Genomic DNA, 15,616 nt, shown 5'->3' on the forward strand with positions numbered 1-15,616 from the left:
TCAATCCCAGGACCTTGGGATCATGACCTGAGCTGAAGGCAGCCGCTTAACAGACTGAGCCACCCAGGCGCCCCAGTGATGTCCATATTGATAACACTTTCTCTCTTTTTTAAAAAAGATTTTATTTATTTATTTACTTACTTACTTATTTGATGGAGAGAGAGAGAGCGCACAAGCCGGGGAGGAGCAGAGGGAGAGGGATAAGCAGACTCTGCGTATAGCACAGAGCCTGATTCAGGGCTCAGTCCCACGACCCTGAAATCATGACCTGAGCTGAAATCAAGAGGTGGACTCTTAACCAACTGAGCCACCCAGGCACCTCACACTTTCTCTTTTCACAGTTGAATAGAGCTGGTTTCATGGGAATTTCTCTTTCTTGAGGTTTTGAGGCTAATTTTCTGGTGATATTTCCTCCTTCTATTTGAGGAACCTGCTTTAAAAAGCCCTAATCACTTTCTTTGTAAAAGATTGATATATGATTGACATATAACATTTTATTAATTTCAGGTACACAATGTAATGATTTTATATTTGTATATATTGCTAAATGATCACCACAGTAAATCTTATTAACTTATATATCTGTCATCAGTTACAAAATTTTTTTTCTTGGGATGAGAACTTTTCAGATTTACTCTCTAGGAACTTTCAAATAAGCAATACAATATTATTAACTATAGTCACTAGCCTGTACATTATATCCCCATGAGTTATTCATTTTATAACTGAAAACTTGTACCTTTTGACCCTCTTCACCCATTTTGCCCTACCTCCCACCCCCAACCTCTGGCAACCATGAGTCTGTTTTCTGTGTCTATCTACTTTTTTTTTTTAAGATTTTATTTATTTATTTGTTTGTTTGAGAGAGAGAGCACAAGCAGGTGGAGCGGCAGGCAGAGGGAGAAGCAGGCCCCCCCACTGAGCAGGGAGCCCAATGCCGGGCCCAATCCCAGGACCCTGAGATCATGACCTGAGCCGAAGGCAGATGCCCAACTGACTGAGCCACCCAGGTGCCCCTATCTCCTTGTTTTCTTTTTTTTTTTTTTTAAGATTCCATATATGCATGACATCATATGGTATTTGTCTTTCTCTGACTTATTTCACTTAACATAATGCCCTCAGGGTCCACCCATGTTGTCAGAAAAGGCAAGATTTCATTCTTTTTCTATGGCTAGATAACATTCATATATATGTGAATTGTATGTTCATATATATGTATATATATATGAGTTATATATTCACATATGTATGAATTGCATATTCATATATAAGAATTGCATATTCATATATTGCAATTCACATATATATATGAATTGTATATTCATATATATAACATGTCTTGGCTGTTGTAAATAATGCTGCAGTAACATGGGGGTGCAGGTATTTTTCTAATTAGTATACTAATCACTTTCTTATAAATAGAATGCTTTTAGCAGCTCAGTGATTTGGCTCACTAAGTTTGGATTTTCTAACTAGCATTAGGTTTTACCTTGAGTCCAATTTTTATAGAATTTATCTGATTTACATAAATCAAGGACTGTGTTTTAGACTTTTGTTACCTTTCATTTAAAAATTTAGTACTTTTAGGGATTCCTGGGTGGCTCGGTCGGTTGAGTGTCTGCCTTCAGCTCAGGTCATGATCCAGGGTCCTGGGATCAAGTCCTGCATCGGGCTCCTTCTCAATGGGGAGCCTGCTTCTCCCTCTCCCACTCCCCCTGCTTGTGTTCCCTCTCTGACAAATAAATAAATAAATAAAATCTTAAAAAAATTTAGTACTTTTATTAATCTGTTTCAAATTGGGCCATGAAATCTGAGTTAGGGGGTTAAAATTAATCAAGACTCCACCAGAACATTTAATTAATTAATTAATTTACTTTCCAATCAGAATATTTTAAACATACTGTCTTAAAATGCATTATAGATCATCCTCATCTGTCATAATTTCATGTATTTCATTAAGAACACGTTTATTGAACCTAAAGAGATAAAGTACTGTCCTTGCCACCAAGATGCTCATATTGTGTAATACGTGCTAAAACAAAGAGTGGAAAATGAAGAGAATAAGTACCTAAATGTGTGGGACTTCTTTGGGAGGATTCAGAGATGATGTTTGAGTGGATCTTTTTTTTTTTTTTTAAAGATTTTATTTATTTATTTGACAGAGAGAGAGAGATAGCGAGAGCAGGAACACAAGCAGGGGGAGTGGGAGAGGGAGAAGCAGGCTTCCCGCTGAGCAGGGAGCCCAATGCGGGGCTTGATCCCAGGACCCTGCGATCATGACCTGAGCTGAAGGCAGACACTTAACGACTGAGCCACCCAGGCGCCCCTGTTTGAGTGGATCTTGAAGCACAGAAAAGGATGTAAAACCCTCTAGGAAGAGGAAGTTTCATGCGAAAGCTCTGAGGCATAACAAGCATAGCTTCTCAGGGAATGAATGACTTTTTTTTTTTTTTTATGGTTTTGGAGGTTAGGTTGGATAGGCAGTAGCTCTGGGAGAAAAGAGTAGAGAGGGAGATAAAGGTAGCAAGTATTAATTGTGATCAGAATACAAAGCCTATGGCGGAGTTAGCACTGTCACAAGTATAGGAGGAACCACTGAAGGGCTAGAAGACTGGAGGTTGAGGAGACTAGAGACTGAGAGAAAGGGGAGGAGGCTCATTAAATCATCTCAGTCAGTGGTCCCCAGTCCCTAGTGTACTTCAAAAGTACCCTCAACAGTTGTTTAATAATACAGATGCTTAAGCCCCACCCCTGGAGATTTTTAGTAAATAGGTTCAGAGTGGGGATGGACTATCTTAATTTTTAAACAAGTTTCATAGATGATACTGAATAACAGCCAGGTTTGAGAAATATCTTTGTGATAACTCATGGCAGAAAGCAGGAAGTTTAAAAAAAAAAAATCTCAGTTGGGTTCACGGATATGCAGAGAGAAGCTGCTAGAATCAAGTCAGAAGATGCTAGTGTCTGACTGGTTCACTGGAGCATGAACTGCCGAGGCGAATTTTGGGGGTAAGTGTAGAAAGCCCAGGGCAGTTGGCCAGTCAGTTGAGATAGGATCAGAGGCAGTCTGTGTTAATATTAGGGCCAGCAAACCAATGCTGCTGGTGCATTTTTTAGGCTGCATACATAATCCAGAGGAGGGAAACTTTCAAGGCATGGTCTCTTCCCTTGTGTTGCATAATTTTTCCTTAGGCTGATTTCACCTGTTCTTATGCAGCCTAAAATATCTTGGTCTCCAGACTGTGACGCAAATGAAGTCACATTAACATTTAATGTTCAAAATATAATAGCTTTCTTCTACCTTCTGTTCAAGTAGGAATTTCTTAAAAATTTTCCACAGTTATCTAGGGAATCTACTTACCTTTTCTGCTCAGGCTTCTTCCTCATTTCAATTCTGGCCTCTTACCAAGCTCCTACCTGTTGTTGCCTTTCAAGGGAACCCTGCTCTGTGGGCCCATCTGTCCTCTCAGGGAGCCAAATCTGGTCTGTCATCTCTGGTAGAGGGTGGCAAGGTGAATGAGCCTCTGCCCAGCCCTGTGCGTGTTGTGTCCTCTGGGTTGACTAGGCACTGCTGATGCCTTGACTCATAGTGTTTTATGACACAGCTCCTTCAACATCTTTCTTTCCATCCGTTTTCTCTATTTTTTTCTCAGTTTGATTGAATGAGTGAAAAAGTAGAGATGATAAGGGATAACAGATGCCATTCTATGCTCCTTGGTTGAGTCATTCATTCAATGATTCAAGTTATACTGAGCACCATGTGTCTATAAATTAGCTTTTGAGTCTAAACAGTTAAGGTTTTTGGCATGTAGGCCCTAGAAACATGGCTACCATATAATACATCCCTTCCCACATGAAGAAACGATTGTCCTATGCAAATGGCTAAGATTTTTGAACTGTAACGCCAAAAAAAAATTTCAACGTCTCCTGGCACAGAACAAGCAGAATTAAAAAACCCATTTATTATTATAGATAAATTTTAATCACAACTAGTGATTTTAGACCTGAATGTCAACCATTTCCTATAAAAATAAAAATGAGTTAATTCTGATCTCAATTTAGGTCAATCTTTATTTTAGAAAAAAATGTATGATACTAGAGTTTTATAATCTACACTCCCAAAGGGAACTGGTTTACTCACTCAACTTTAAATATCACTTTGAGGCAAATGACTCACGGAAAGTCTTACCCTTTCTTTTGAGCTCAAGTCCAGATCTCCAAATGGAAGCTTTGAACTTAGCATGTCTTCTGCGGAGGAAGCAGCACAGGTTTTTCTAAGAGAGTGAAATGTATTTGAAGTTTGGTAGACAGACATTTGTCTTCTCGTTTTCAGGATTTCTTTTCTTAAATTTATTAAATTGGCTAGAACTTCCAGAATAAAAAGAAATAGTGGCATTATGTCTCCTGGATTTTATTGATCATTCTTTTAGTGTTTCACTATTAGCCATAATTTTGACTATTGGCTAAAATTAATATTTTTCTCATGCTAAAGAAAGAGCTTTCCTAGTTTATTGAGGTTTGCACTCCCTCCCCCCAGCTTTACTGAGGCATAATTGGCAAATAAAATTGTAATATATTTCAAATGTACAACATGATGATTTGATATATGTAGCAGTAGTCTCCTCTTAGCTGTGGTTTAGCTTTCTGTGGTTTCAGTTACCCGCAGTCAACCACAGTCTGGAAGCAGATGGATTTTCCTTTTGACATATCATCTGAAGGTCAATAGTAGCCTAAAGCTACGTCACAGTGCCTACGTCATTCCCCTCACTTCATCTCATCACGTAGACCTTTTATCTGCTCACATCATGATTCACAAGAAGAGGGTGAGTGCATCACAACAAGATATTTTGAGAGAGACCACATTTACATAACTTTCATTTACAATATATTGTTATAATTGTTCTATTTTATTATTAGCTATTGTTAATCCCTGCTATGTCTAATTTATAAATTAAATTTTATTGTATGTATGTATGAGAAAACACATAGTATATATAGGGTTTAATACTATCTGTGGCTTCAGGCATCTTGGAATGTATCCTTGTGGATAAGCAGGGACTACTGTACATTATGAAATAATTACCACAAGCAGTTTAATTAACACATTTATCACATCATATAGTTACCTTTAAAAAATTTTTTATTTAAATTCAATTTAATTAATATGTAGTGTATTTTTAGTTTCAGAGGTAGAATTTAGTGATTCATCAGTTGCATATAACACCCAGTGCTCACTACATCAAGTGCCCTCCTTAATGTCCATCACCCAGTTACCTCATCCCCCCACCCACCCCCCCTCCAGCAACCCTCAGGTTGTTTCCTATAGTTAAGAGTCTCTTACGGTATGTCTCCCTCTCTGATTTTGTCTTATTTTATTTTTCCTTCCCTTCCCCTATGTTCATTTTGTTTCTTAAATTCCACATATGAGTGAAATCATATGATATTTGTCTTTCTCTAATTAACTTATTTCGCTTAGCATAATACCCTCTAGTTCTATCCACGTTGTTGCAAATGACAAGATTTCATTCTTTTTGATGGCTAAGTTACTTTTTTTTTTTTTTTGAGTGAGACACTTAAGATCTGTTTCTTAGCAAATTTCAAGTACACTGTTTTTAAGTGTAGTCACCATGCTGTACGATAGATCTTCAGAACTTTATAACTGGAAGTTTGTGCCCCTTGATCAAGATCTCCCCATTCCCCTCCCCAACCACTTGCCCTCGGCAACCACCATACTACTTTCTGTTTCTATGAGTTTTACTTTTATTTTTTTTAGATTACACATATACATGATACCATATAGTATTTCTCTTTCTCCATCTGGCTCATTTCACTTAGCATAATGTCCTCAAGGTCATACATGTTGTCCCAAATGTCAGGGTTTCCTTCTTTTCTAAGGCTGAATAATATTATAATATTATATGTGTGACACGTTTTCTTTATCTATTCATCTATCAGAAGACACTTAGAATTGTTTTCATATCTTGGCTGTTGTGAATAATGCGGCAATGAACACAGGAGTGCAGATGTCTCTTTGAGATAATGATTTCATTTCCTTTGGATAAATACCCAGAAGTGGGATTGCTGGCTCATATGATAGTTCTATTTTTAATTTTTTGAGCAACCTCCATACTGTTTATGGTTTTGGTTGTACGAGTTCACATCCTTACTAACATTGTACGAGTGTTCTCTTTTCTCCACATCCTCACCAACATTTGTTATCATTTGTCTTTTTGATAATAGACATCCTAACAGGTGTGAGGTGATATCTCATGGTGGTTTTAATTTGCATTTCCCTGTGATGTTGATCATCTTTTCATGTACCTGTTGGCCATTTGAATGTCTTTTTTAGAAAAGTGTCTATTCTGGTTTTTTGCCCATTTTTAAATCATTTGATTGATTACTATTGAGTTAAGAGTTACTTATATATTTCGGATATCAAGCCCTTATTGAATGTATTGTTTACAGATATTTTCTTCCAATTCCATAGGTTGCCTTTTCATTTTGTTGATTTTTTCCTATGCTGTGCAGAAGCTTTTTAGCTTATTTATTTTTGTTTTTGTTGCCTATACTTCTGTTGTAGGATCCAAAAAATAGTTGCCAAAACCAATGTCAAGGAGCTATTCCTTTATGCTTTTTTCTAGGGTTTTATGGTTTCAGGTCTTATGTTTAAGTCTCTAATGCATTTTGAGTTGATTTTTTTTTTAAGATTTTATTTATTTATTTGACAGAGAGAGACATAGCGAGAGAGGGAACACAAGCAGGGGGAGTGGGAGAGGGGAGAAGCAGGCTTCCTGCCGAGTAGAAAGTCCGATGTGGGGTCGATCCCAGGATCCTGGGATCATGACCTGAGCTGAAGGCAGCCGCTTAACGACTGAGCCACCCAGGTGCCCCTTGGGTTGATTTTTGTGTACAGTAAGATAAGGGTCTGATTTCATTCTTTTGAATATGGATATCCACTTTTCCCAGCACCATTTATTGAAGAGACTATCCTTTCCTCATTGTATATTCTTGGTGACTTTGTCAAAAATTAGTTGACCATATTTCTTTTTTTTTTAATTTTATTTTATTATGTTATGTTAATTACCATACATTACATCATTAGTTTTTGATGTAGTGTTCCATGATTCATTGTTTGTGTGTAACACCCAGTGCTCCATGCAGTACGTGCTGTCTTTAATACCCATCGCCAGGCTAACCCATCCCCCCATCCCCCTCCCCTCTAGAACCCTCAGTTTGTTTCTCAGAGTCCATAGTCTCTCATGGTTCATCTCCCCCTCCGATTCCCCCCCTTCATTTTTCCCTTCCTGCTATCGTCTTCTTTTTTTTTTTTTTTAACATATAATGTATTATTTGTTTCAGAAGTATAGGTCTGTGATTCAACAGTCTTACACAATTCACAGCGCTCACCATAGCACACACCCTCCCCAATGTCTATCACCCAGCCACCCCATCCCTCCCACCCCCCACCACTCCAGCAACCCTCAGTTTATTTCCTGAGATTAAGAATTCCTCATATCAGTGAGATCATATGATACATGTCTTTCTCTGATTGGCTTATTTTGCTTAGCATAATACCCTCCAGTTCCAGCCACGTCATTGCAAATGGCAAGATTTCATTCCTTTTGATGGCTGCATAATATTCCATTGTGTGTGTGTGTGTGTGTGTGTGTGTGTGTGTGTGTGTGTGTGTGTGTATATATGTATATATACCACATCTTCTTTATCCATTCATCAGTCGATGGACATCTTGGCTCTTTCCACAGTTTGGCTATTGTGGACACTGCTGCTATAAACATCAGGGTGCACGTACCCCTTCGGATCCCTACATTTGTGTCTTTGGGGTAAATACTCAGTAGTGCAATTGCTGGGTCGTAGGGTAGCTCTATTTTCAACTTTTTGAGGAACCTCCATACTGTTTTCCAGAGTGGCTGCACCAGCTTGCATTCCCACCAACAGTGTAGGAGGGTTCCCCTTTCTCCGCATCCCCGCCAACATCTGTCATTTCCTGACTTGTTAATTTTAGCCATTCTGACTGGTGTGAGGTGGTATCTCATTGAGGTTTTGATTTGGATTTCCCTGATGCCGAGTGATGTTGAGCACTTTTTCATGTGTCTGTTGGCCATTTGGATGTCTTCTTTGGAAAAATGTCTGTTCATGTCTTCTGCCCATTTCTTGATTGGATTATTTGTTCTTTGGGTTTTGAGTTTGATAAGTTCTTTATAGATTTTGGATACTAGCCCTTTATCTGAGATGTCATTTGCAAATATCTTCTCCCATTCTGTCAGTTGTCTTTTGGTTTTGTTGACTGTTTCCTTTGCTGTGCAAAAGCTTTTTATCTTAATGAAGTCCCAATAGTTCATTTTTGCCCTTGCTTCCCTTGCCTTTGGTGATGTTTCTAGGAAGAAGTTGCTGCGGCTGAGGTCGAAGAGGTTGCTGCCTGTGTTCTCCTTTAGGATTTTGATGGACTCCTGTCTCACATTTAGGTCTTTCAACCATTTGGAGTCTATTTTTGTGTGTGGTATAAGGAAATGGTCCAGAAGAAAGCTGGGGTGGCAATCCTTATATCAGACAAATTAGATTTTAAACCAAAGATTATAATAAGAGATGAGGAAGGACACTTAATGAGGATTAAAGAGATGAGGAAGAACACTGGTATCTCCAGTGTTGCTCTTCTTGCTCAAAGGGTCTATCCAACAAGATCTAACAATTGTAAATATCTATGCCCCTAACATGGGAGCAGCCAATTATATAAGCCAGTTAATAACAATTATATAAGCCAATTATTATATAAGCCAATTAACAGTTATATAAGCCAATTAATAACAAAACAAAGAAACACATCAACAACAATACAATAATAGGGGGGAGTGGGGGACTTTAACACCCCCCTCACTGAAATGGACAGATCATCTAAGTAAAAGATCAACAAGGAAATAAAGACTTTAAATGACACACTGGACCAAGTGGACTTCACAGATATATTCAGAGCATTCCATCCCAAAGCAGCAGAATATACATTCTTCTCTAGTGCCCATGGAACATTCTCCAGTTGATCATATTTCTGGGCTCTCTAATTCTATTCTGTTGGTCTTTCTTTCCTTCTTTTCTTTTCTTTTTCATCTTTCTTTTCTTTTCTTTTCTTTTCTTTTCTTTTCTTTCTTTTCTTTTCTTTTCTTTTCTTTTCTTTTCTTTTCTTTTCTTTTCTTTTCTTTTCTTTTCTTTTCTTTTCTTTTCTTTTCTTTTCTTCCTCCTTCCTGCCTGCCTGCCTGCCTGCCTGCCTGCCTTCCGTCCTTCTTTCCTTCCTTCCTTCCCATGCTATTTGATTACTATTGCTTTGTTTGAGATCACGAAGTGGTATCTCCAGTGTTGCTCTTCTTGCTCAAGCCTGTTTTAGCTATTTGGATCTTTTGTCATTCTATACAAATTTTAAGATTGCCTTTTCAGAGAGAGGGAAAGAGCACAAGGAGGGGGAGTGGCAGGCAGAGAAGCAGGCTCCCCACTGAGCAAGGACCCAGATGTGGGACTCGATCTAGGACCCTGGGATCTGCATGGAGCGCTGGGTGTTATACACAAATAATGAATCATGGAACACTACATCAAAAACTAATGATGTGATGTGTGGTGATTAACATAACATAATAAAAAAAAAGATTGCCTTTTCTATTTATGTGAAAAATGCTATTAGAATTTTGATAAAGATTGCATTGAATTTGTAGATCATTTTGGGTTGTAGGGATATTTCAACAATATTAATTCTTCCTATCCACGAACATGGGGTATTTTTCCATTTATTTGTGTCTTTAATTTTTTTCATAAATGTTTTATAGTTTTCAGTGCACAGATCTTTTTTACCTCCTTGGTTAAATTTATTCCTATTTTCTTATTTTTGATACTATTACAAATGGGATTGTTTTCTTAATTTTGGGTGGATAGTTTGTTGTTAGTGTATAGAAATACAACTGATTTGTGTATGTTAATTTTTGGATCCTGCAAATTTACTGAATTTTTTTATTGATTCTAACAGTGTTGGTGGAGTCTTTACAGTTTCTATATATACAATCATGTCATCTGTAAACAGAGACAATTTGCTTCTTTCTTTTTTATTTAGATACCTTTTTCTGATTGCTTTGGCTAGGATGTCTGGTACCATGTTGAATAAGAGTGGTAAGAGTGGGCACTCTTGTCTTATTCCTAATCTTAGTGGGAATGCTTTTAACCTTTATCATTGAGTATGATGTTAGCGTTAGGTTTGTCATATAAAACCTTTATTATTTTGAGCTGTGTTCCTTCTATATCCAGTTTGTGGAGAGTTTTTTTTTTTTTTATCATAAAAGGATGTTGAATTTTGTCAAATTCTTTTTCTGAATCCATTGAAATGATCATATTATTTTTATCCTTCATTTTGTGAATGTGGTGTATCACATTTATTAATTTGTATCACATTTATGTTGAGCCATCCTTGCATCCCAGGAATAATCCTGTTTCATCATGGTTTTAATCAACCTTTTACTGTACTTTTGAATTTGGTTTGCTCTTACTTTGTTGAGGATTTTTGCATCTGTATTCATCAGGGATGTTGAGCTGTAGTTTTCTTGTAGTGTCCTTGTCTGGTTTTGGTATCAGGGTCATGTTAGCCTCTTAAAATCAATTTGTAAGTGTCCCGTTGTAATTTTTTAGAAGAGTTTGAGAATGATTGGCATTAATTCTTTAAATTTTTGTTAGACTTCACCAGTGAAATCATCTGATTCTGGTCATTCCTTTATTGGGAGGTTTTTGATTACTGATTCATCTCCTTACTTGTTATTGGCTTGTTCATATTTTCTATTTCTCCATGATTCAGTTTTGGTAAGTTGTATGTTTCTAGTTATTTTTTTTTTTTTAAAGATTTTATTTATTTATCTGAGAGAATGGGAGACAGAGAGCATGAGAGGGGAAGGGTCAGAGGGAGAAGCAGACCCCCCGCTGAGCAGGGAGCCCGATGTGGGACTCGATCCCGAGACTCCAGAATCATGACCTGAGCCGAAGGCAGTTGCTTAACCAATTGAGCCACCCGGGCACCCGTTTCTAGTTATTTATCAGTTTCTTCTAGGTTATCCAATTTGTTGGTGTATAATGGTCATAGTAGTCTCTTATGATTCCTTGTATTTCAGTGGTATTAGTTGTAATGTCTCCTCTTTCATTTCTGATTTTATTAATCTGAGTCTTCTCTTTTTTTCTCTTAGTCTAGCTAAAAATTTGTCAGCTTTATCTTTTAAAAAACCCAGCTCCTATTTTAGTTGATCCTTTCTATTATCTTTCAGGTCTCTATATCATTTATTTCCCTTCTGATTTATGTTATTTCCTTCCTTCTACTAATTTTGGGCTTAGTTTTTGTTCTTTTTCTAGTTCCCTTAAAGAGTAAAGTTAGATTGTTTAATTCAGATCTTCCTTTTCTAAAAAAAGATTTATTTATTTTTATTTGAGAGAGAGAGAGAGAGAGTGAGCAGGGGAGGGGCAGAGGCAGAGGGAGAGAGAGTCTTAAGCAGACTCCGTGCTGAGCACAGAGCTTGCTGAAGGGCTCAATCTCCCAACCTGAGCAGAAACCAAGAGTCGGACACTTAACTGACTATGCCACCCAGGCACCCCAGATCTTTCTTTTTTCTTAATGGAAGCATATGCACTATAAACTTCCTTCTTAGAACTGCTTTTGCTGCATCCCATAGGGTTTGGTGTATTGTGTTCCCATTTTCATTTGTCTTAAGATTTTTTTGATTTCCCTTTTTACCTCTTCTGTTTTAAAAAAAAAATAGTAATGAATGTTAAAGAAGTTCAAATATTTTTTTGGCCATTGAGCCTGTAATCGTATTTTTTCTCATTTGATTTATAGATAAATTAAATTGTATTCATAGACTTCCTAATATTAAATTATCCATGTATTCTTGGGAGATAGAGAATATAATTACAGTATGTTATTCCTTTAATATATTGCTAGATTCAATGTATTAGTATTTTATTTAGAATGTTTGTATTTATATTTGTAAGAAGATTGCTCTCTTTTTAAGTGCAGTCATTTTTCAAGTTTTCTTACAATAATTTGTAAAATTATTTGAGAAGCTGTCTTTCTTCGTAGTTAGAAAATTTTTAAATGTCATAGGAATTATCAGTTCCTTAAGATTTGAAATTTTTTAAAAATGAGATCAGTTGAGCCTGACATTGTTGTGGGATGAAATTTTTGGATATCTTTCTCAGTTTGTTCTATCATTATCCTGCATTTAAGTTTTCTGCTTCTTGAATTAGCTTGCTGATTTTGTATTTTCATCCCTAAATGGTCAATGATGTGCATCTTTTTTGTACTTATTGGCTATTTATATGTCTTCTTTGGAGAAATGTCTGTTCAAACCCTTTGTCCCCATTTTTAATGGAGTTATTTGTCTTTATTATTGACTTGTAACAGTTCTTATATATTTTGAATACAAGTCCCTTATCAGATACATGATTTGCAGATATTTTCTCTCGTTCTGTTGGTTGTCTTTTTACTTTCTTGATGATATCATTTGAAATTTTGATGAAGTTCAGTTTATCTACATGTGTGTGTGTGTTTGTTTCCTTCTGGTGTCATATCTAAGAAACTATTGCCTAACCCAAAGTTATGAAGATTTACTTGTATGTTTCCCTTTAAGAATTTTATAATTTTGTCTCTTATATTTGGCTCTGTAATTCATTTTGAGTTAATATTTGTATGTAGTGTGATGTAGGGGTACAACTTTATTACTTTTGCATGTGGACATCTAATTGTCCTAGTACAATGGAAAGGCTATTTTTTTCTCTATTACCCATTTAATTTTGATCTTTACATGGATTTTTGCTTTGGAGCTCAATTAAAGAGTCTTTGCCTTTTAATTTAATTTAAAAGACAAGTTTAACCCATTTACATGCATTATTATTGCTGATAGACTTTCTTTGGAAGTATTCAGATCTGACTTTTATATTTTTTGTTTTGTGTGTTGTCCTTCAATGTGTTATCTTTTGAAATGAGGATTGCCTTTCTTTCAGGTTTACAGAATAAGTGTTTTTATTTCTACTTGCTGATAGTAAGAAACTTTCAATAATACTCGTTTCATAAATCACATAGTCTTTTACTTGAGAGTCACATTTCAAGTTACATTACGGGTAGGTGTACAGTTTTTCAGTGTAAATGTAGATGATCGTGCTATGAATTTTTTAAGGACACTGAAATATGATGGTAGATATTCAGAGGGTTTGATAAGAAAGTGAAATGTCTAATGTTGATATATTATAATGATGATGAACATACTAGATATATAAATATGACTCCATTACCTTACTTAATTTATAGCTATTTTTTACTTAGTCTTATTTAGTAGCTATTTTTTACTTTTGTAAAATCATTCGATGCTTGAAATATGTGTAACACTGAGGCTCAAAAAGCTACATATAGCATGATAATGTTGTTTAACATTACCAGAATTCTACAAATATAAATGCAGTTCAAATCTTGAAGTGTATTTTTCTATGTTCACACTTTATTATAGGAAGCATATTCTTTAATTAAGAAGACTGAAGCAGAACAAAATACCTTATATTCATATCAAAAATATGTGGAGAGTTCGAAAAGAAAGAAAAGCAGATTCCCTCCCCCACCTATCCTGCTATCCCGAACTTACTGTTCTGTGACATTGAAACCTGCTCCATTTATTTCAGATGTTAAGGTATGTTCCCCATTATGATCTTTATTTCAGGCAAAGCAACGTTAAGTACTTTTATGACTATCATGATTGATACTTTTCTTGCTCTTAGGACTTGAATAGTCTTATTTATAAGCACTGAACACTGGGATTAGTATTGTAATGTCTTAACTATACTTAGTTTCTTCAAGACCTTTCCTTCCTTGTGCTGTTTTCCTTCATGCTCTGTATAGCTTTGCTATACCCAAATATATAGTAAGGAGAAACAGTAGAGAAGCATTTGTCTCTTAAGTACCTTCGTCACCATGGCATAGTCCTATGCTGACATCCTAGTGTGTGTTCAAGATGGAGAAGGTCTCAGCTGAACTGGAATAAGGCATTTGAAGAGCGTGGATGTTACTCTCAGAGCCAATGATGGAGATGAGGAAATTTGGGGGTAGCAAATTTAGATGTTCTTCCCAGAGTTCTTCCAAGTAAATGGGGATTCTTTTAATGTAAACAAATGACAGTTCCAACCGTATTATAAGTCATAAATCTTTATGTATTTATTGAAGAATGAGCTCTTTCTCCCATCCCCAATGCCTTGGAACTCGGCCTAAATGTGACTCTAACTTGAGATTTAGTGTCTCACAAGCATTCCGCCTGATTTATATTTTAAATATTAAATTTCCTCTTTTGGATGATCAACAACATGGTCTTTGATGTAGTATAAAAAAGTTTTTTTTTTTTTTAAGATTTTATTTATTTATTTGAGAGAGAGAGAGAGCACGAGAAGGGGGGAGGGTCAGAGGGAGAAGCAGGCTCCCCGCTGAGCAGGGAGCCTATTGTGGGACTTGATCCCGGGACTCCAGGATCATGACCTGAGCCGAAGGCAGTCGCTTAACCAACTGAGCCACCCAGGTGCCTATAGTATAAAAAAGTTTTATCTTTGTCTTTAGGATATTCTGCTTGAACGTCTATCCACTTGGTATCGTGGAAAGGGCACAGCTTTAAAGTCAGACAGATACAGGTTTAAAATTCCAGCTGCACCACTTACTAGCAGTATGACCTTAGAAAATCTAAATGTACTTTTTGAGGTGGTGGTGGTATTGTTTTTATTTGTAAAATATGTTTACTGTGAAAATTAAATGAGATAATATATAATATTCCTGGCATATTAGTTGTAGTTGATGTCCCTCCGTATCTTATATTAAACATATGTAGTAAAATTTGCTTAAAACAATTAACGATGGTATAGAGTGTGATTACATTATTTGATGATTTTTTTTTCATAAATTTTGTCCAGTGAACATTATCAAGTATCTCTTATCTGTCCAGCTCTGTGCGAGGTAATTGAGTTATAAAAATAATCACAAAGCTTGATTCCATTCTTTGAGGAGCTTCAGACTAATGGGATATGGACATCAGTGAGAAGTAATACCACCTTTATAATGTTTTATAATTGGGGAAATAGAAGTAATTTTCATCTTACACTGAACTGTGCTATCATAAATGCATTATTGCAATTGCTAGCGTTTTTAAAGTTCAATTTTGGATGTGTTTGGATCTGTTTAAGAATGAGGATTTGCTGATTTTGGAAATTCAGTACAGAACTAAGACTGGATGCCTTACCAAGGGTTTTTCTTTGTTTTTATTCAAATGTTTTGGTTTATTTAACCCCCAATTTTTTTTTTTTTGTATTTCAAATTAGTGACTAGTTTATCTTATTTTATAATGCTTAGAAATAGGAAGATACAAGTATTCCATATCTGACCAGTAGTTGTAGGACCTGTCACTTAGCACATCATATGACGTTTATATAGATTATGCTTTCGTAGAGTTGTGTGCTCCAGGAAATTATTACCTTCTGTTACATACGCATAAACACTAGATGGTGCTGTGGGCTTAAATAAGTTTTCTGGTTAGAGGATTCAGACATCTTTTGTTTTATC

General features: G+C 36.2%; 1 protein-coding gene across 1 annotated transcript in view; it reads left to right on the forward strand.

Moving 5' to 3' along the window:
- The window catches only part of CFAP54 (cilia and flagella associated protein 54), a 291,990-nt gene that overhangs the window by 72,254 nt on the left and 204,120 nt on the right, over nucleotides 1-15,616 (forward strand). The window contains exon 20 of the mRNA XM_032416199.1: nucleotides 13,533-13,709. Coding sequence (XP_032272090.1) covers nucleotides 13,533-13,709 — 177 coding nt within the window. The remainder of the gene's footprint in view (nucleotides 1-13,532; nucleotides 13,710-15,616) is intronic.

This window comes from Phoca vitulina, unplaced genomic scaffold (assembly GCF_004348235.1).
Source record: "Phoca vitulina isolate PV1807 unplaced genomic scaffold, GSC_HSeal_1.0 scaffold19, whole genome shotgun sequence".
NCBI classification, from domain to species: Eukaryota; Metazoa; Chordata; class Mammalia; order Carnivora; family Phocidae; genus Phoca; species Phoca vitulina.